Source organism: Bufo gargarizans, chromosome 10 (assembly GCF_014858855.1).
Source record: "Bufo gargarizans isolate SCDJY-AF-19 chromosome 10, ASM1485885v1, whole genome shotgun sequence".
Taxonomy (NCBI): Eukaryota; Metazoa; Chordata; class Amphibia; order Anura; family Bufonidae; genus Bufo; species Bufo gargarizans.
In genome coordinates this window covers 7,821,095-7,841,232 of record NC_058089.1, presented here as the reverse complement: position 1 = coordinate 7,841,232, position 20,138 = coordinate 7,821,095, and the positions used below count along the sequence as shown (strand labels likewise).

At 47.4% G+C, this 20,138-nt stretch overlaps 1 protein-coding gene across 1 annotated transcript in view; it reads left to right on the top strand.

The window, feature by feature from the left end:
• The window catches only part of HSD17B12 (hydroxysteroid 17-beta dehydrogenase 12), a 51,975-nt gene that overhangs the window by 6,049 nt on the left and 25,788 nt on the right, over positions 1-20,138 (top strand). Inside the window, exons 2-3 of the mRNA XM_044269347.1 lie at positions 10,526-10,572; positions 14,547-14,622. Of these exons, the coding sequence (XP_044125282.1) occupies positions 10,526-10,572; positions 14,547-14,622 (123 nt within the window). The remainder of the gene's footprint in view (positions 1-10,525; positions 10,573-14,546; positions 14,623-20,138) is intronic.

The following is a 20,138-nucleotide window of genomic DNA, read 5'->3' as shown; positions in this document are numbered from 1 at the left end:
CCCTTTAATGACGTCTCTGGTTGGTGATTTATTTTATTTTTTTAACCGCCGTGGCATTGCTTGTGAACTGAAACGCGTCGTTTGGTTTTGTGATCAGGTTTGTGCGCACAGGTGCCCATGTGATTTAACCTCTTCATGATTCATGGTAATTAAGAGGTCTTAGGGCTCATGCACACGGACTTATTTTCTTTCCCTGTCTGTTCAATTATTTTTTGGGTGGGCCCATTGAAAGAAACGGAAGTTACTCTGTGTGCGTTCCGTTTCCATATGTCCGCTCCGCAAAAAAATAGAACATGTCCTATTATTGTCCGCATTACGGACAAGGATAGTACTGTTCTATCAGGGGCCAGCTGTTTCATTCCGTAAAATACGGAATGCATATGGACGTCATCCGTGTTTTTGCGTATCCGTGTTTTGCGGACCGCAAAATACAGACGGTCGTGTGCATAAGCCCTTATTCTGCAGCGCCTTATATATGTGGCTGTGTAGAGTAAGCCCCACGCTGGGGTCCTGTGGAGCGGGTGGTCGGCTGTCTAATGACAGCGCGGCTCCTGGTCTAATGGACGGGATTGGAGGAGTCTCCTATGCTGGCCACTTCAGAGTGACCATGGCGTGGTACAAACTGACTCCACATTGATTGGGTTAGGACTGGGGAACCCCTGTGCAGTCAGGCCCTGGAATTTGCTGCACATGTGAACCTAGCCTTAAAGGGGTTGCCACATCTGAGACACTGATGGCATATCGCTAGGATGTGCCATCAGTGTCTGACAGGTGCGGGTCTTACCTCTGGGACCTTCTCCAGAACCGGACCTCCAAAGTGAAGGAGAGTGCACTGCCCATGCTCGGCGTGCTCTCCATTCACTGCTATGGATCTTTTGAAAATAGCTCGGCTTTTTTTGGAATTCCCATAGCAATGAACGAAGAGCGCGCCGAGCATGGGCAGTGCACTCTCCTTCTTCACTTTGGAGGTCCGGATCTGGAGAAAGGATTCATAATACTAAAAACCTAAATATATTATCCACCCGACCGTAATAAACAAAAATAATAATATATATAATGTCCCAAATATTCAGACTCTCAAATAAAAATAAATAAAAAGCTACGTCTGCTGAAATCCGGAGGCGCAAACGTGGGGGGAAAAAAAATACAGGCCTGGTCGTTACGGTGTTGGTGCCGCATTCACACTGCGCATCTATGGTGCAGTTTTTAACCACAGACAGGATCGGGCTTCCCTTGTAAATGTCGTAAGCCGAGGGGGAAAAAAACAAACGGCACTGTGTGAGCGAGCACATAGAAGCCCCCCTTTCCCCCGGTAGTTGCCTCTATATTGGGGGGGTCAGTACGGGTACCTGAGGGGCTCCCCAGCACCTGGTGGGAATTGACATGAGTGCTGTTGTGCCTTTGCATGTTCCTCTTATATAGAGATCTCGACACTTCCAGGATGTTTTTTCTATTAATGTTCATCAGAGCAGAATTATGAATACCCCCCCCCCCCCCCCATTCATGTGGTTGGGGGGGCATTGGTCTGGATGTAATCTCTTCACTGAGCGCCGGCCTCATGTGTAAACGGTGACTTGATGTGACGGAGCCCTAGAGAGGCCTGGTCATGTGACGCTGGCATTGGCTCGTACACGTGCAGCGAGGGGGGAATAGGTGGGGGGGGGGGGGGGAGGCGCTGCGGATTACACTGCACTTATTCCCATTTACTGGCCACAGGCTCTTTCTGTATCTCCGCGCTTCCTGGGAAGTGAACGTAGGTCATTGCTTCTGTACTTTTCCAGAGCAACTTGGTAGAAAGTGTAATAAAGAAAAGCCTGCTGGGTAATATTGGGTGAGGGGGGTCAGGTACTAGACAGGTGCACCCCCTCTGAATATACAGTACACAGTGACTTCACCAGCAGAATAGTGAGTGCAGCTCTGGAGTATAATACAGGATGTAACTCAGGATCAGTACAGGATAAGTAATGTATGTACACAGTGACTGCACCAGCAGAATAGTGAGTGCAGCTCTGGAGTATAATACAGGATGTAACTCAGGATCAGTACAGGATAAGTAATGTATGTACACAGTGACTGCACCAGCAGAATAGTGAGTGCAGCTCTGCAGTATAATACAGGATGTAACTCAGGATCAGTACAGGATAAGTAATGTATGTACACAGTGACTGCACCAGCAGAATAGCGAGTGCAGCTCTGGAGTATAATACAGGATGTAACTCTGGATCAGTACATTTGGACCCGTTGTGTGGTGTTATGAACACCCATTTTTTAATGCCCTATTATGGCATTGTAAAGTGGGTGGTCTTGCCCGCTCAGGACCCCCATTTAAAGTTTCAGTGTTTGTTTCCCACTGTTTGTAAGACATGACTCCCCCCGGTGAAGGTCTAACCATACGGTACCCCACCGTCATGATCAGGAACCTTCGTGCCCTGTGAGGCCTCCCTGAAATGAGTGGACCAGCTGGCTGAACTTGCGCTGTGCTGCTCTGTTCATTCTCTATGGGACTGCGCTGTACTTGGCTATGTCCAGCAGTCCCATAGTGCCGTGACCTCTTTCTAGATCCGCAATGTCTCCTTCATTGGTCACGTGGCCAAGGCGCAGCTCAGTGGACCTGAGCTGCAATACCAAGCACAGCCACTATACAGTGGATGGCGCTGTGCTTGTTAAGATGCTGCATGGAGGCCATGGCAGTAAACGGCGCACTGCAGCCTTTTTCAAAGAGCTGATCGGTGGCCAATCTGTATATTGACCATGAGTCAATATTAAACAATACCGAACTGCAGTGTAATTCTTCAGTTTCTCTATGGAGGCGCTACTGGAGAATCTAACACCTGCTGCCAGATTTTCGTACGGCTGATGGCAGGCACTGCGGGCAGCAGGGCGCTCTGTGATTAGCTTATCATTGGGACGGGGGTAGGGGGGGTGGGATTTATTTACTAAAGGTGGAAAAATATTTAACAAAACCTGAGGGTTTTACACGTGGTTTATCACGGGATTTACGGATGTGTTAGCGGTGCGGCTTTCCTCTGCACAGACGCACGGGTTCAGGAGGTAGTTCACGTGTTGCCCAGTAATGGGGGTTGTCATAAATAACCAAAATCGAATCTCAAACCCGGTATATCAAAATCTGCGGCAGTGTGTGCTTGTGCCCCTCGATCCGGCTGACGCGAATTTGTTGCTCTTGTCTCATTTAGCTCCTTAATGACCAGCTCGGTTTTTAACATCTGTAGCTCTGCATTTCAGCAGCCTAAGGTTGACCGTAGGTGTCCCGTTGCCGTTTTGCGAATCCGCAATACACGGGCACCGTTCCGTGTGCGTTCTGCATCACTGATGCAGACCCATTCACGTGAATGGGTCTGCAAATCCAGAGGTGCGAAACGGAACCCTACGGAAGCATTACGGAGTGCTTCCGTGGGGTTTTGTCCTGTAGTTCAGTTCCGCAAAAAGATATGTCCTATCTTTTTGCGGAACGGCTGGATCCGTGCAGGAGGCCTAATGCTTTTGCTTTTGACGCCACTCGTTTTGAGGGAGAAAATAAATGTTATTTTTTTGGTGCTGTTTACGGTTTTATTTATATCATCTTAAAGGGAATCTCTCACCCTGATTTTGGACCATTGTCTACACAGTAACACATAAGTAGTACTACAGATATGCAGTCCGGATCACTACGGTCCTCTGTTTCCCCCGCTGTCAGCGCTCAGAGCTGCATAGAAATACATTGTCAGGACTGCCGTGCACTGTGCGCACGAGTCCTCTCCATTATGTTGGCACAGCAGTCCTGACAGTGTATTTCAGTGCAGCTCTGAGCGCTGACAGCGAGGGGAATCGGGGGCAGATGGAAAATAATAAATAGTGATCTGGACTCCTTATCTGCAGTATTACTCATTCATTACTGCAGATAATAGTCCAATATCGGGGTGACAGATTCCCTTTAAAGGGGTTGGCCCATCTCACACATTGGCCGGGTCTATAGCTGGGATATGCCATCAATGTCAGATTGGTGCAGGTCCCACCTATGGGTTCCCCAAAGTGAATGGCCGATACGATACCGTGCAAGTGCAGCCACCCTCTATTCACTTCTATTGGAGTGCCGAAAATGGCCGAGCTCTGGCTTGACTATTTCCGGAACTCGTATAGAGGTGGCGGGACATGCACGGGGCATCCTCCATTCACTTCTATGGGAGTTCTGGAAATGGCCAAGCGCACTCGCTCACCTCTTTACAGAACTCCCATAGAAGTGAATGGAGGGCGGCTGCTCATGCGCCTTGGGGGCCCAATTTTATAGATGGGTGCGGGTTCCACCTCTGGATACCACACCCATCGGACATGGGTGGCGGCATGTCTAAGCGATATACCACCGATGTGGGCGATGGGCCAGCCCATTCAACAAGCAAATTCTTCCAGTCATGTGTAGATCTATTTTTTTCTTTTATGTAGTGCAAGAAAATGACTGATAAATAATTGCGCTTTTTATTTGCAGATTTTTTTCTTCTTTTGATTTTATTACTTTAGTTTTGTGTTTGTTGTGAAGTTTTAATGCATAGGCGTGCATCTGCCTATAAACTTTACCACTATGATAGAATACTAATGGGGCAACACCTAGAGAGGACCCCGGGGCGGTAGGGGGAAACCCAATGACCCGATAGCAGGAGGGGGTCCCCTTTGATCACTTTTGACTGTGGCAATCTGAGCGTTAGGCAGCTAGAAACGACAGTTCGAGCTGTTAGAGCAGGAGCGGCTGTGGACTCCAAGCAGTAATTAAGAGGTTAAACCGATTTAAGCATTTTGGGGTTTGCCTGCATTTTCCCACTTTTATGCTTTTGCTCCTTTTTTCTTCACTTTTGCTGCACAGCAGTATTTTCCTTCCCGGCCCAGATCACTTCTGAACAATCCAGTCTCCGGGATTTCGCAGGCATCTCTCTTCCAGCAGAGGAGAAAAAAAAAAAAACCCGCCTGTTCTCTGCAGAATAGAGGGTGCTGGAGAGATAGGAAAATCCTGCCTTGACAACAGAAGCAAGCATCACGCTCCACGCTGATTGGAGCTCGCCAACCTATGAGGCCGCACCGCTCGCTTCTGCAGTTTTGCACAGGTGCAAAATAAGTTCCTGGTTTATCAATGAATTATTCGCCATGTTGCCTCCGGAGCAGATCTGTAATAAAACCTAAAACTGTTCTCGCCCCCCCCCCCCCCCCCCCTGATGTATACGGGTTCGTTACGTCGTGCAGGGACAGGAGCTGCAGAGCTCACGATCTCCCCTCCCTGCGGCGGGCAGATTAATGAGCCTGGAGACGGCGGTATTATTATTAGGGTTATTATCGGGAGTCTCTGTGCCGCTCCGCCATCTACTCCCTTATCCTCTTATCGGTACATACTGTTAGTCCAGCAAATTGCAAGTTCCTTTTCTGCGGGGGCCAATTATCGGATGTCCATAGGAAGTAATGCAGGCGTCACGGAATACTGGATGTGAGATGATCGCCCCGTAATCCTGTTGACATTTTCCTTTCTCAGAATGACTATGTATTGGGTTAACTGTATTTTACTGCGATATCCCCTCCCAAAAAATTGTCACACCCCCTCTAAACCAGATATGACATGGGAGTCAAATCGATGGGCATCTCAATAAGAGCGTGGCCCCATTTTCACTATGGTGGCTGGCTTCGTATTTGTGGTTCAGTTCCAGGTGATGTTACTCCAGGGCTTTAGTGGGGCTTTATTTAAGGGTAGGGTTACGTGGCCATGCCACATATCGCCGTATATCGCTACCGGCATTGTAACTAATAACATTTAGTGGGGTCACATGGCAACCTGGAAAGTTGTAGCAACCGCAATGTGACTTGCGACGCAACGTGAAATCCAGACCTGACGAGACTTTTTGCCCAGCGTCTTGCGTTTCGCAACTCCACGCCATTCGCTTTCATTAGCTGCAGTGACATGCAGCATTACGCTGCCGTTTTTGGCAGTGCGAAGTTGTCCCCTTTCCTTCGGCAGCCCCCCACTAATGATAGGCTGGTCTTCGGGGACGTGACGTATTGCTATTCACTTCTCCAGTCCTCCGGGGTGTGAGAGGCGCTACACGCTCTAACGGGACAGTTCTGTACGACGTTCAGATGCCTTTATGCGCATTTACGAGATTCTCAAAGAGTCGCCACCTTCGTTTGTAGGCTGCTTCTGGTATCGCAGGTCAGTGAACTGGTCTTGGCTGCAATACCAGCGTCGGCCTAAAGCGGAGAGCTTTCCCATTGTCGATTGGGTGTTGGTTGGGACAAAGACGACAACCACAGATCTAGTCATAGCCGTGATTGTCATCTTCTCATGTTTGCATTTCAGAAGTGTCCGGCATTAAACCTGTTGGGGGCTCGCCCATGTATAACCTCCAGGTGGCGGTTTTTGTACTTTGGGGATCGGCTCGGTGATAGGAAACTGTACCCTTTGTCTTCTAAGTAAGATGCGCCGCTTCACTCCCAGCTCCTTCTCCCCCCCCCCCTTCTGTCCAGAGCGCCGTGCCAGCGAGAGGGAGCGAGCGCGTTTGTATTCCAGCGGCGTAGCGCAGCCAGACAGGTCTGAAACAGAGTGTTTTATTTTTAGAACCTCCGTTGCCATTTTTATCCTGTAAAAATATTCATCAGTGTCTGTGTGACAGGCCATCAGTTATCATAAATATTCCCGAGCCCCGCTCCCCTCCATTGTATCAGCCTGTGCAGCCCTCCTGCGCCTCTTACACCCCCTATTTGTTTCATTTGGGGGGGGGGGGGGGGTCTTCATTTCACTTATTGTCATTTTTTTTTCATTTTTTATTTATTTTTATTCACTGACGTGCTGCTGACGTCGTTGCCCATTTTGTCAATTCTGAGTTAACGATACATGGGGGGGTCTTAATGCTCGCTGAGCATCGGGGAGGGCGGCGTAATTTTCCATCACAATTTTATTTTTTATTGTCCTACTTGCCAAATTTTTTAATAGGCGAGGTGATTGTAGAGCGGCCGCCCTGATTCTGCTTTTTGATCTCCTATTATGTACAGTAGCTATGGGGGCACAGGGTCTGGGGTAGTCCATAGATTGGGCACCTTAGCGACTGATGAATGGATCCACTTAGGGCTGTATTACACCTACAGATTGGTCAGATAATCGTTGGTCATATGCCCCTTTACACACACAGATCTTTTGTTTATACCAACCATTCGTCTGATTGGACAGAAATTGGTCAGATAATCTGTTAGTGTAATCTACTGGAAATCCGATAATCTGGTCCATTGTGGATCCTTCATGGTGAATAGAGCCTCCAATAAAGGGTAACCCCGGGTTAAAATGGTCGTCGTGCTTTTCCAATCGCTCTCGTAGAGGTGGTCATACGCATGAGATGAACATCGGCCGAACCGGTTGGTTTCGGAGGGTCCGGTCCGTCTATCTAATGTTTATGGCTGGGGTGACCTGACTCTCCCCGATAACAAAAGAAGATGAGAGAAGCGCTCTGATGAAAGTTAAAGGGGTATTCTTATCTTAAAAAGTGCTTGCCTGTGGTGGGGATAGGCCGTCGCTGACACCCAACCTCGGGGAGCACCACTGACCCTAGTATAAAGGGGCCGCTGTGCTGAATTAGCGCAGCAGCCATGTAGCCTGCCCATACACTTAGCACCAGACTAGCCCTTTCAATCTCTTGATCAGTCGGGGTCCCAAAAATGTACCCTTTAAAAATAGCCTCTGCCATTCTCGTTTTGGCGTTTTCCTCCACTAAACCCCCGACACCCCCCCCCCCCATTACTGGTAAGGAGGGGTCTGGCATGTCTCCATACTAGATAAAATGGTGCGACCTTGGGGCCCCCTTTCTGTTGTCTTCATAAAGTGGGGTTCATGCCGAGGTTTCCACTAGGTGACCTGAGGTGGAGGTTCTCTCCTCTAGGGTGGTCCACACCCTGTAATATTTAGTGGCCGAGGGTTTTGCAGTATCTTTTTATTTTTTTAAGTATCCTCCGCAGGACGGGGTGTGCTCGCGCCCGCTACTACGTTCCTCTCCCGCCGCCATGTTGGTCCTACGGTAAGGATGCGGGCAGCCGCTCCCGTCTTATTAACTTGCAGCCCGCATACTTCTCATCCTTTGTTCTTTGTTAAATGTGAGCTGGCATCTGTTAGACGCGTTAGCATTCAGTCTGGGGGAATTCAGCTCTTTCTATATTCAGCTCTGCTAAGCCGGTGCCCTGTTTGCTCGAATCAATTGGGGCTGCTATTTATAGCAACAAAGGGGAATTGAAATAGCAATTTTCTTTCTATGTAATGGATCCCCAAGAGAAATACTGATGTAAGTTTTCTGTCATCCCTCTTCTTCTGCACGCCCCCCCCCCCCCCCCGTCCTCCTTCGCCATCGAGGCCCCCCCCCCCTCCTCTGTTCCCTAAAGAACTGATAGGAGAGGCAGCTGTCACGGGTTTGCGGCGGTATTAATCTTTAATCAATCGAGTGTTTGCTCTGTTCAGGTGTTCGGGGTGGGGGTGGGGGGGGGGATGAGAGAGACCGGCAGAGATTGTGCTCTGTTTTGGGCTTTCGTTAGGTTAAGGAAGAGACAGGACGAGCTAAAAATATTCCATTTGCTGGCAGTGCGCCTCCAGTCAGTTTTTCGATGTTTGATTTAGATAAGGTTGATTGGGCGGCTGCTAAAAATATCCTCCCAGAAAGTTGAGGACAAAGAGGGTAGAATATTTTTAACCCACCGTGACCGCCGAACGCGTCACAGGCTGCGCCCGGGGACAATGGAAGTCTAGCGCCCATAGGAAGGCGCAGTATACTCCAGCAGACCAAAGCTTCTTGCAGTACTGCAAGTCCCGGCGTCCTCTAGGAGTCCGTCTTCAACCACTCCCAATAACACGCGCCACTGATTTATTTTATGAGATTGCGCCAGGGTGGAGGTGGGTGCTAAGAGGTCGGATCGGTCTAGGTTTGATTGCTGTGACTCCCCCCACTAGGAGGGCGCCGTACTGCTTTTTCTGGGCTGCTGGATATTGTTGTTAGCAGTGCAAGAGGAGAATACAGTTCTGGCTGTCCACAGCCACCACTAGAGGGAGCAATTTGCATGCGTTTTATGCATTGAACTGAACAGTGACACAGTATGCAGTGAGCACCCCCTGGTGGTGGATGATGGCAGCCAGATCATTTCAGCTTAGGTCTATGGAGGAGATTTGGACTTTTTTTTCCTGGGCTTTGTAGTGAGAATTACACCATAGTTTAGAAATGAGAATATTATCCAAGTCTTTAATTTATTTTTTCTGGTAGAGCAGGCATCTTGCTATCTTCAACAGTACTATTGTTGCAAAAAAAGTGTGTTATGCCGCATCCGCCATGTTTTTTTTTTTCTATTGGAAATGCTCGACTACTTGACAGTGCCCACTGTACAATTGCATCAATCTGGCATCCCTAGGCGCGTGGGGTCCAAATTATTGGAATTTCCCACTAAACATGCAAACTCGTGCAGTTCTACTACTAGCAGGAAGATGCTCGGGCACTTGGAATAAACGTATGGAAAAATATGGTGTATTTAGGGGGCCCCTGCATGGCTGATGTATAGCTCATTTATCAAGCTTTTATGCCAGGTCTGACCCATCATTGCTTAAGCCCTGGCACTTTACTCAGTGACGGGGAGAGACTGGAGTACCCCTCAGAAGGTGCACCAGTAATTAACCTCCCCATTGTGTCCCCTGCAGCCGCCTCCATGAAAGTGAATAGGGCCGGCTGCAGTTAGTTGCACAGCTGGGTGGCCAGGAGCACTGTTGTGCAGGGAAAACGATGAAGAGCGCACAGCTCTGGGGTCCTTGAGTTTAGTATCCATTTGGTATATCCCTGGAGCCAGCACTAGAGGCAGCTTACTGTTAATACACTGAACTCAATAAGAAGACAGTAAGCTCCTGAGCTCCCTCTAGTGGCAGCTACAGGAAGCAAAAATTTGGTCATTGAGCTTTGGCCATGCAGGAGGTTTGGAGCTGTGAAAAACTGACTTCAGACCACTGTCAGTCAAAGGTGGTCACATTAAAGGGGTTATCCATTTCTTATTATTGATGACCTATCCTCAGGATAGTATTCAATTAGAAGTTGACGACAGCATATTTATCCAAATGTCCTTCATTAGTCGTTACTCCATGAACAATGTACAAAAAGGCCAATAAAAAGCAACGTTTCGACTGCGCAGTAGTCTTTGTCAAGCATCCATCAGACAGAGCCGTCCATAGAAGTGAATGGGGACGCCATAACTTGTTATTACACTGAATTGCAGAATAGCCCCAGTGATTAAAACTTTTGTTGATAATAGTAAAAAGTGGACAGCCCCTTTAAGGCGACCAGTGCAGCACAAGTCCAGATCTTTTCTCTTCTAAGGTCAATAGTCTCCTCGGGATGTTATTACTGTCACCTGTTGTAGACATTTCTGGGGCATTGAGGTCTGATGTGTGAATAATTCATGTTGATAACTATCTCGCTGCATTATAATCCTGTTGGAGAACCGCAACTCATCCTTTGTTGTTTTTTTTATTTTATTTTCGCTGTAGTTGTCACCGGAGCCACCGATGGGATTGGAAAAGCATATGCAGAAGAGGTAAGCACTGCCTGCTGTACGCATTCATTGCAATGGGGCTAACACCTAGGAACGTTCCTGTTGTTTCTCATACTTAAAAACATTCACGAGAGTTTACTTTCTGAAAAATTGCACCTAAAGGATCACACGTTGAACGCTCTGAAAATGCCTTTCATCCGGTAGTGTGTCTATAAGGTACTTTCTGTGAACTTACACTTGTGTGTTAGGCTACTTTCACACTGCCGTTTCTGGGTCCGCCTGTGAGATCCGTTTTTAAGGCTCTCACAAGCGGTCCAAAACGGATCAGTTTAGCCCCAATGCATTCTGAATGGATAAGGATCCGTTCAGAATGCATCAGTTTGGCTCCGTTCAGCCTCCATTCCGCTCTGGATGCGGACACCAAAGCGCTGCTTGCAGCGTTTTGGTGTCCACCTGGCGATGCAGAGCCAAACGGATCCGTCCTGACTTACAATGTAAGTCAATAGGGACGGATCCGTTTACATTGACACAGTATGGTGCAATTGTAAACTGATCCGTCCGCCATTGAATTTCAATGCAAGTCAGGACGGATCCGTTTGACTGACTTACACTTAGACCTAGACCTAGAGTAATGCAGATGGATCTGTTCTGAACGGATACCAGCGTTTGCATTATAGGTGCGGATCCGTCTGTGCAGATACCAGACGGATCCGCACCTAAACGCAGGTGTGAAAGTAGCCTTAGTTGCAGTACCAGCATTAGGCCCCTTTCACACGAGCGAGTTTTCCGCGCGGGTGCAATGCGTGATGTGAACACATAGCACCCGCACTGAATCCTGACCCATTAATTTCAATGTGTCTGTGTACATGAGCGTTGTTTTTCACGCATCAGTTCTGCATTGCGTGAAAATCGCAGCATGTTCTATATTCAGCGTTTTTCACGCAGCCCTGGCCCCATAGAAGTGAAAAACGCATTGTATCCGCAAGTAAGTGCGGGTGCGGTGCGTTTTTCACTGATGGTTGCTAAGAGATGTTGTTTGTAAACCTTCAGTTTTTTTATCACGCGTGCGAAAAACGCATCAAAATGCATTGCACCCGCGCGGAAAAAACTGAACAACTAAACGCAACCGCAGACAAAACTGACTGAACTTGCTTGCAAAATAGTGCGAGTTTCGCTGAACGCATCCGGAGCTAATCCGTCACGCTCATGTGAAAGGGGCCTTATGCTGGGAAGGAGTCCTCATTATTCAGGAGCTGATTAACAGCTTTCTCCCTATTACTGTGCAGAGGGAGAAAGCTATCAACTGCTGGTCGGCAGGGCTAGCCTGGCAGCTCCTGAATACGAGGACTCCTTCCTCACAGCAGGGGCGTTGCTAGGGTCTCAAAAGATCCGGGGCCCAAGCCCCAATGAATATGGCCCAGTTCTGTCATCCCCAATCCCCCCACACACCGCATTTTGCTGTACTTTCTATACAGCAGCACATATCTGTCACATCCAGGGCCTCAAGGTGACGTCTCCTCAGGTAGATCTTCTCTGTCCTCATCTCCATTCGGTCCAGACACTTCTCTCAGCCACCTCGTCTCTACACATTATTATCATTATCCCCCAAACAAGAGTCCCAATAGTGTTATCCTGCTGCTCGCTGTGCCCCCAATACCCAGAGATACTATCCTGAAGAAAAATGAGTGCCTCCATTAGTAGAAGAGCCCTCTGGTATTAATAATACCCTCACAGAGCCCCCAGTACCAATAAGGCCCCCTATTGTTCCCCCAGTGGTAATAAAGTTCCCTACAGACCCCTCAGTAGTAATAAGGCCCCCATAGTGCTCTTAGTAGAAATAAGGCGGATCTATAAGTCCCTCCTATAGAGCCCCCAGTAGTAATAACACCTATAGGCCTCATGCACACGACCGTTGTGTGCATCCGTGGCCGTTTTCCGTTTTTTTCGCGGACCCATTGACTTTCAATGGGTCCGTGGAAAAATCGGAAAATGCACCGTTTTGCAGCCGAGGCCGTGATCCGTGTATCCTGTCCGTCAAAAAAATATGACCTGTCCTATTTTTTTTGACGGACAACGGTTCACGGACCCATTCAAGTCAATGGGTCCGTGAAAGAACACGGAGGCACACAAGATTGGCATCCGTGTCCGTGATCCGTAGGTTACTTTCATACAGACGGATCCGAAGATCCGTCTGCATAAAAGCTTTTTCAGATCTAAGTTTTCACTTCGTGAAAACTCATATCAGACAGTATATTCTAACACAGAGGCGTTCCCATGGTGATGGGGACGCTTTGAGTTAGAATACACTACAAACTGTGTACAAGACTGCCCCCTGCTGCCTGGCAGCACCCGATCTCTTACAGGGGGCTGCCAGGCAACTGGATGGACAAATGTCTTTTTTCGGCCTTATGTACTATGTTACTATGTAACTCATATCCGACAGTATATTCTAACATAGAGGCGTTCCCATGGTGATGGGGACGCTTTAAGTTAAAATATACCATCGGATTGGAGAAAACTCCGATCCGATGGTATAAAAAGGACTCCAGGCTTTACACTGAAAGTCAATGGGGACGGATCCGTTTGAAATGGCACCATATTGTGTCAACATCAAACGGATCCGTCCCCATTGACTTGCATTGTAATTCAGGACGGATCCGTTTGGCTCCGCACGGCCAGGCGGACACCAAAACGACTTTTTTTTTCATGTCCGTGGATCCTCCAAAAATCAAGGAAGACCCACGGACGAAAAAACGGTCACGGATCACGGACCTACGGACCCCGTTTTTGCGGACCGTGAAAAAATACTGTCGTGTGCATGAGGCCATAATGTCCCCTGGATTTGCAGTACCTCCTGTTATATTCCCGCCTCCACCATACAGTCCAATGTAAATAACATCCTTCTCTATCTACGGCCCCCTCCAAAATACAGTCCCATGTAAATAACATCACCTCCTCCTCAGCCGCCTTCAACATACAGTCCCAAGTAAATATTACCACCCCCTCCCCAGACGCCTCCAACATGCATTCCCATGTAAACATCACCCCCTGAACATTCAGTCCCATGTAAATAACATCACTCCCACCCTCAGACCCCTGTAACATTCAGTTCCATGTTAATAACATCACTCCTACAGCCGCCATCATTATACAGTCCCAGGTAAATAAATCACTGCCTCCCCCAGCCCCCTCTGACATACAGTCCTATGTAAATAACATCACTCACTCCTACATGGTTGGCAGGGCCAGGTGTGATAATGTTTTCACTGCCTGGTCCTGTCAAACAAAATGGAGAGGGAGCAATAATTGATTTGTTGGTGATATAGTGGTCATAAATATAATTATTATTGGTAGAACGTTTTTTGTATATAATATTTATTCTTCTAATGCCCCCTTGATCATTGGTGGGATCAGTGGGAATAAAGCGCTGGCCAATAAATACCACACAGGAGGATCCAGCGACGTCACAGCTTTCTCCTCCCTCTTCTCTGCGATGCCGGCTGTATTCAGCCCAGGCAAAGTGAGGAAGCCAGAGGCCGGCGAGCGTCCTTCACTCGCTGCGCAGAATACTGAACGGGACAGCGCAGGCGTGAGATTTCGCCGGCAGGAGGAGACCAACGCTGGCCTGGTCAATCAAGTGAATAAGGGCAATGAAAGAGGTGGGCGAACAGAGCCTCTAGGAGCAGGTGCAATGCCCCCCCCCCGCTCCAGGAGGCTAATTAGCATATAATAAAGTTAACATTTTGAAGTAAGGGGCGCATCCATAAGCATAAGAATAGGCTACGGTAGTTAGGGTCTGCTGACATTAGCACATCGCCAATGGCAGCCAGTTTAATAGGGTTAATCCTGGTGACAGAAACCCTTTAAGGCAGTGTAATAATATAAATCTGTCCATTTGCTGTGACTACTCTGTTGCTCCCTGTTATCAGCCAGGAGGTCCCAAAAAAATGAACTCCATAAAAAAAAATGAATTCAGGATAATTAAAGCTGAAGGGTAATATCTGCTTTTCTTACAGTTGGCCAAACGTGGAATGTCCATCGTCCTGATCAGCAGGAGCCAGGAGAAGTTGGATGATGTCTCCAAGTCTATACGTGAGTCTCCTAAGCACAGCATGGGGGATACTGCCTCCTCTGCTACTGTCCATCAAGACCAGACTACAGTTTTGTAGTCTGTAACCATGGAGAAATTACAAGACACAGGGCAGTAATACTAGTATATTTTAATGTAAATCGTGGAGACTGATGTGGTGATGTTAATAGCTCAGTAAGTGAAATCCCGATGACAGTGTCCCTTTAGCCTCATTCACACATCCGTGTCTGTGCTCAAATCCGTGACCAGGTGGTCAGTGAAGCTGTCCGTGTTGGGTCCGTGTGTCCGTTTTTGCTGTCCGTGTTGCAGCAGTTTTTTACTGACACTGAACAGCTGAAAAATAATTTTCAAAGCATCTCTTCTTAATGATCTGTGAAATACGGATGGCATCCGTGTTGCAGCTGTGGTTGCGCGGAGAACACGTACAGCACGCGTCCGTGAAACACTGACGTCTGCATGAGGCTTTTAAGTGCCAAAGGACCCGGTTTTAGATGTCACCTCCCCTCTTGATATATTGCCGGGATGCTATATGTTCATGATCTGTGTTGTAGTTGGCTGAACTTAACCCCTTAACAGTCCTATTAAATTAGGGAAAGTCCCCCTGAAAATGTTTTTTTTATTAATTAATAAATAAATTAATTAATTCATTTATTTTTTGTAGATTTTCAACTCAAGTGCTTTAACCGCCTCCGGACCGCCTAACGCAGATGTGCGGTCCGGAGGCGGCAGCCCTGCGCTCAACGACGCATATACGCGTCATCTCGCGAGGGCCGGGATTTCCTGTGAACGCGCGCACACAGGCGCGCGCGCTCACAGGAACGGAAGGTAAGCGAGTGGATCTCCAGCCTGCCAGCGGCGATCGCTCGCTGGCAGGCTGGAGATCCGAATTTTTTAACCCCTAACAGGTATATTAGACGCTGTTTTGATAACAGCGTCTAATATACCTGCTACCTGGTCCTCTGGTGTCCCTTTTGTTAGGATCGACCACCAGAGGACTCAGGTAGGTCAGTACAGTCGCACCAAACACTACACTACACTACACCCCCCCCCCCGTCACTTATTAACCCCTGATCACCCATGATCACCCCATATAAACTCCCTGATCACCCCCCTGTCATTGATCACCCCCCTGTCAGGCTCCGTTCAGACGTCCGTATGATTTTTACGGATCCACGGATACATGGATCGGATCCGCAAAACACATGCGGACGTCTGAATGGAGCCTTACAGGGGGGGTGATCAATGACAGGCGGGTGATCACCCATATACACTCCCTGATCACCCCCCTGTCATTGATCACCCCCCTGTAAGGCTCCATTCAGACGTCCGCATGATTTTTACGGATCCATGGATACATGGATCGGATCCGCAAAACACATGCGGACGTCTGAATGGAGCCTTACAGGGGGGGTGATCAGTGACAGGGGGGTGATCACCCTGATCACCCCCTGTCATTGATAACCCCCCTGTAAGGCTCCATTCAGACGTCCGCATGCGTTTTGCGGATCCGATCCATGGATCCGTAAAAATCATACGGACGTCTGAATGGAGCCTTACAGGGGGGTGATCAATGACAGGGGGGTGATCAGGGAGTCTATATGGGTGATCACCCCCCTGTCATTGATCACCCCCCTGTCATTGATCACCCCCCTGTAAGGCTCCATTCAGACGTCCGCATGTGTTTTATGGATCCGTAAAAATCATACGGACGTCTGAATGGAGCCTTACCAGGGGGGTGATCAATGACAGGGGGGTGATCAGGGAGTCTATATGGGTGATCACCCCCCTGTCATTGATCAAGCCCCTGTCATTGATCACCCCCCCTGTAAGGCTCCATTCAGAATTTTTTTGGGCCCAAGTTAGCGGAAATTTTTTGTTTGTTTTTGTTTTTTCTTACAAAGTCTCATATTCCACTAACTTGTGTCAAAAAATAAAATCTCCCATGAACTCACCATACCCCTCACGGAATCCAAATGCGTAAACATTTTTAGACATTTATATTCCAGACTTCTTCTCACGCTTTAGGGCCCCTAAAAAGCCAGGGCAGTATAAGTACCCCACATGTGACCCCATTTCGGAAAGAAGACACCCCAAGGTATTCCGTGAGGGGCATATTGAGTCCATGAAAGATTGAAATTTTTGTCCTAAGTTAGCGGAAAGTGAGACTTTGTGAGAAAAAAACAAAAAAAATCAATATCCGCTAACTTATGCAAAAAAAAAAAAATTCTATGAACTTGCCAGGCCCCTCATTGGATACCTCGGGGTGTCTTCTTTCCAAAGTGGGGTCACATGTGGGGTATTTATACTGCCCTGGCTTTTTAGGGGCCCGAAAGTGTGAGAAGAAGTCTGGGATCCAAATGTCTAAAAATGCCCTCCTAAAAGGAATTTGGGCACCTTTGCGCATCTAGGCTGCAAAAAAGTGTGACACATCTGGTATCGCCGTACTCAGGAGAAGTTGGGGAATGTGTTTTGGGGTGTCATTTTACATATACCCATGCTGGATGAGAGAAATATCTTGGTCAAATGCCAACTTTGTATAAAAAAATGGGAAAAGTTGTCTTTTGCCAAGATATTTCTCTCACCCAGCATGGGTATATGTAAAATGACCCCCCAAAACACATTCCCCAACTTCTCCTGAGTACGGCGATACCAGAAGTGTGACACTTTATTGCAGCCAAGGTGGGCAAAGGGGCACACATTCCAAAGAGCACCTTTCGGATTTCACCGGTCATTTTTTACACATTTCGATTGCAAAGTTCTTCTCACACATTTGGGCCCCTAAATTGCCAGGGCAGTATAACTACCCCACAAGTGACCCCATTTCGGAAAGAAGACACCCCAAGGTATTCCGTGAGGGGCATGGCGAGTTCCTAGAATTTTTATTTTTTTGTCGCAAGTTAGTGGAATATGAGACTTTGTAAGAAAAAAATAAAAATAAAAAATCATCATCATTTTCCGCTAACTTGTGACAAAAAATAAAAAGTTCTATGAACTCACTATGCCCATCAGCGAATACCTTAGGGTGTCTACTTTCCGAAATGGCGTCATTTGTGGGGTTTTTCTACTGTTTGGGCATTGTAGAACCTCAGGAAACATGACAGGTGCTCAGAAAGTCAGAGCTGTTTCAAAAAGCGGAAATTCACATTTTTGTACCATAGTTTGTAAACGCTATAACTTTTACCCAAACCGTTTTTTTTTTGCCCAAGCATATTTTTTTTTTTATCAAAGACATGTAGAACTATAAATTTAGCGAAAAATTTATATATGGATGTCGTTTTTTTTGCAAAATTTTACAGCTGAAAGTGAAAAATTTCATTTTTTTTGCAAAAAAATCGTTACATTTCGATTAATAACAAAAAAAGTAAAAATGTCAGCAGCAATAAAATACCACCAAATGAAAGCTCTATTAGTGAGAAGAAAAGGAGGTAAAATTCATTTGGGTGGTAAGTTGCATGACCGAGCGATAAACGGTGAAAGTAGTGTAGTGCCGAAGTGTAAAAAGTGCTCTGGTCATGAAGGGGGTTTCACCTAGCGGGGCTGAAGTGGTTAAAGAAGGCCTCCTGGCCCCATCTGTGAGCTATGTAAATACATCAAGCCTTAGTTACAGCATCCATAGGGCGCAAGATGGCTGCGGTCATGTGATACATCTACATAACCGCTTTCTTGACTGTCCCTAGATGGGGTCATCTTGCACAGGCTCTAAAAGTGTTCATTTACCATTCAGCGCCTTCGCAGACGAGAATCCAGGGACAGCTGAGAACCACCGCCATATTGAGCTCTACGGATGCTGCACCCAAGGCTCGCTGAGCTTACATAGCCCGTAGATAAGCCCGGGGTCCTTTCCTATGATGTGACCTATGGATTTATGTCACACTACAAATAGGTTTAAGGGCTCTTAGTAAACATTTTTAAAGGGGTTGTCTGTATGGGTTTCTCAATGAGCATCTCCTTCTCCCTGGCTGTGCCGCGATCCAATCACAGCGGAGAGCGTCACAGCCAGGGAGAAAAAACAGCTCGCCTTCCCTGGCGTCGTCTCCTCCCTGTACCAATGCTCAGTATTAACATACTGAGCGGGAAAAGTGCAGGGGGGCACAGCGGGGCGTAGGAGCGCTATTTGGGGGTACCCCGCAAGGAAAGGTATTTATCGAAACTAAAAAAAAAATCCATGAAGGGTCCTCTTTAAACAAATGTCATAATACCATAAAAAAAAAAAAAAAAAAAAAAAAGATATTCACCTCTCTGATCCCCTGCTGCTCCTGTTCCGACGCTTCCCAGATCCTTGCTGGTGTCTACTTCTTGGTCCCTTGGGTACATTCAGACGACCAAATTGCGGATCTGCAAAACACTGTTACCGTCCGCGTACGTTCTGCATTTTGCGGAATGGAGCGGCCAGCCCTCTGATAGAAATGCCTAGTCTTTTCAGCAATTGCGGACAAGAATTGGACATGCTCTCTCATTTTTGCGGGGCTGTGGAACTGAAGTACAGATGCAAGACAGTACATGGTGTGCTGTCCACATCTTTTGCGGTCCCGTTGAAATGAATGGGCCCGCATCCGTTACGGATGCGGACCCATAAATACGGTCGTGTGAATGTACCCTTAGACTCACAGGAAATGACTGCTCAGCCAGTCAGTGGCCGCAAAAAAGAAAAAAAAAAAAGATTTATTTTTTATTTTTTAACCGCCAGGTCAATTAAATCTGTTGAACCCCTTTCACACGGGCGAGTTTTCCGTGCGGGTGCGATCCGTGCGGCGAACGTATGGCACCCGCACTAAATCCTGACCCATTCATTTCTATGGGGCTGTGCACATGAGCGATGTTTTTAACGCATCACTTGTGCGTTCAGTTGAAATCGCAGCATGCTCTATATTTTCCGATTTTGACGTGACGCAGGCCCCATAGAAGTGAATGGGGTGTGTGAAAATCGGATGGCATCCGCAAGCAAGTACGGATGCCGTGCGATTTGCACGCATGGTTGCTAGGAGACCATTGGGATGGAGACCCGATCATTATTATTTTCCCTTATAACATGGTTATAAGGGAAAATAATAGCATTCTGAATACAGAATGCATAGTAAACCAGCGCTAGAGGGGTTAAAAAATAAATAAGAATAAATTTAACTCACCTTAGTCCACTTGCTCGCGAAGCTGGCATCTCCTTGTGTCTCCGCTGCTGATGAACAGGACCTGGGGTGAGCTGCTCCATTAAATACAGGTTAAGGACCTTCGATGACGTCACTCCGGTCATCACATGGTCTTTTACCATGGTGAATCACCATGGTAAAAGATCATGTGACGTACCATGTGATGACCGGAGTGACGTCATCGAAGGTCCTTAACCTGTATTTAATGGAGCAGCTCACCCCAGGTCCTGTTCATCAGCAGCGGAGACACAAGGAGATGCCAGCTTCGCGAGCAAGTGGACTAAGGTGAGTTAAATTTATTTTTATTTATTTTTTAACCCCTCTAGCGCTGGTTTACTATGCATTCTGTATTCAGAATGCTATTATTTTCCCTT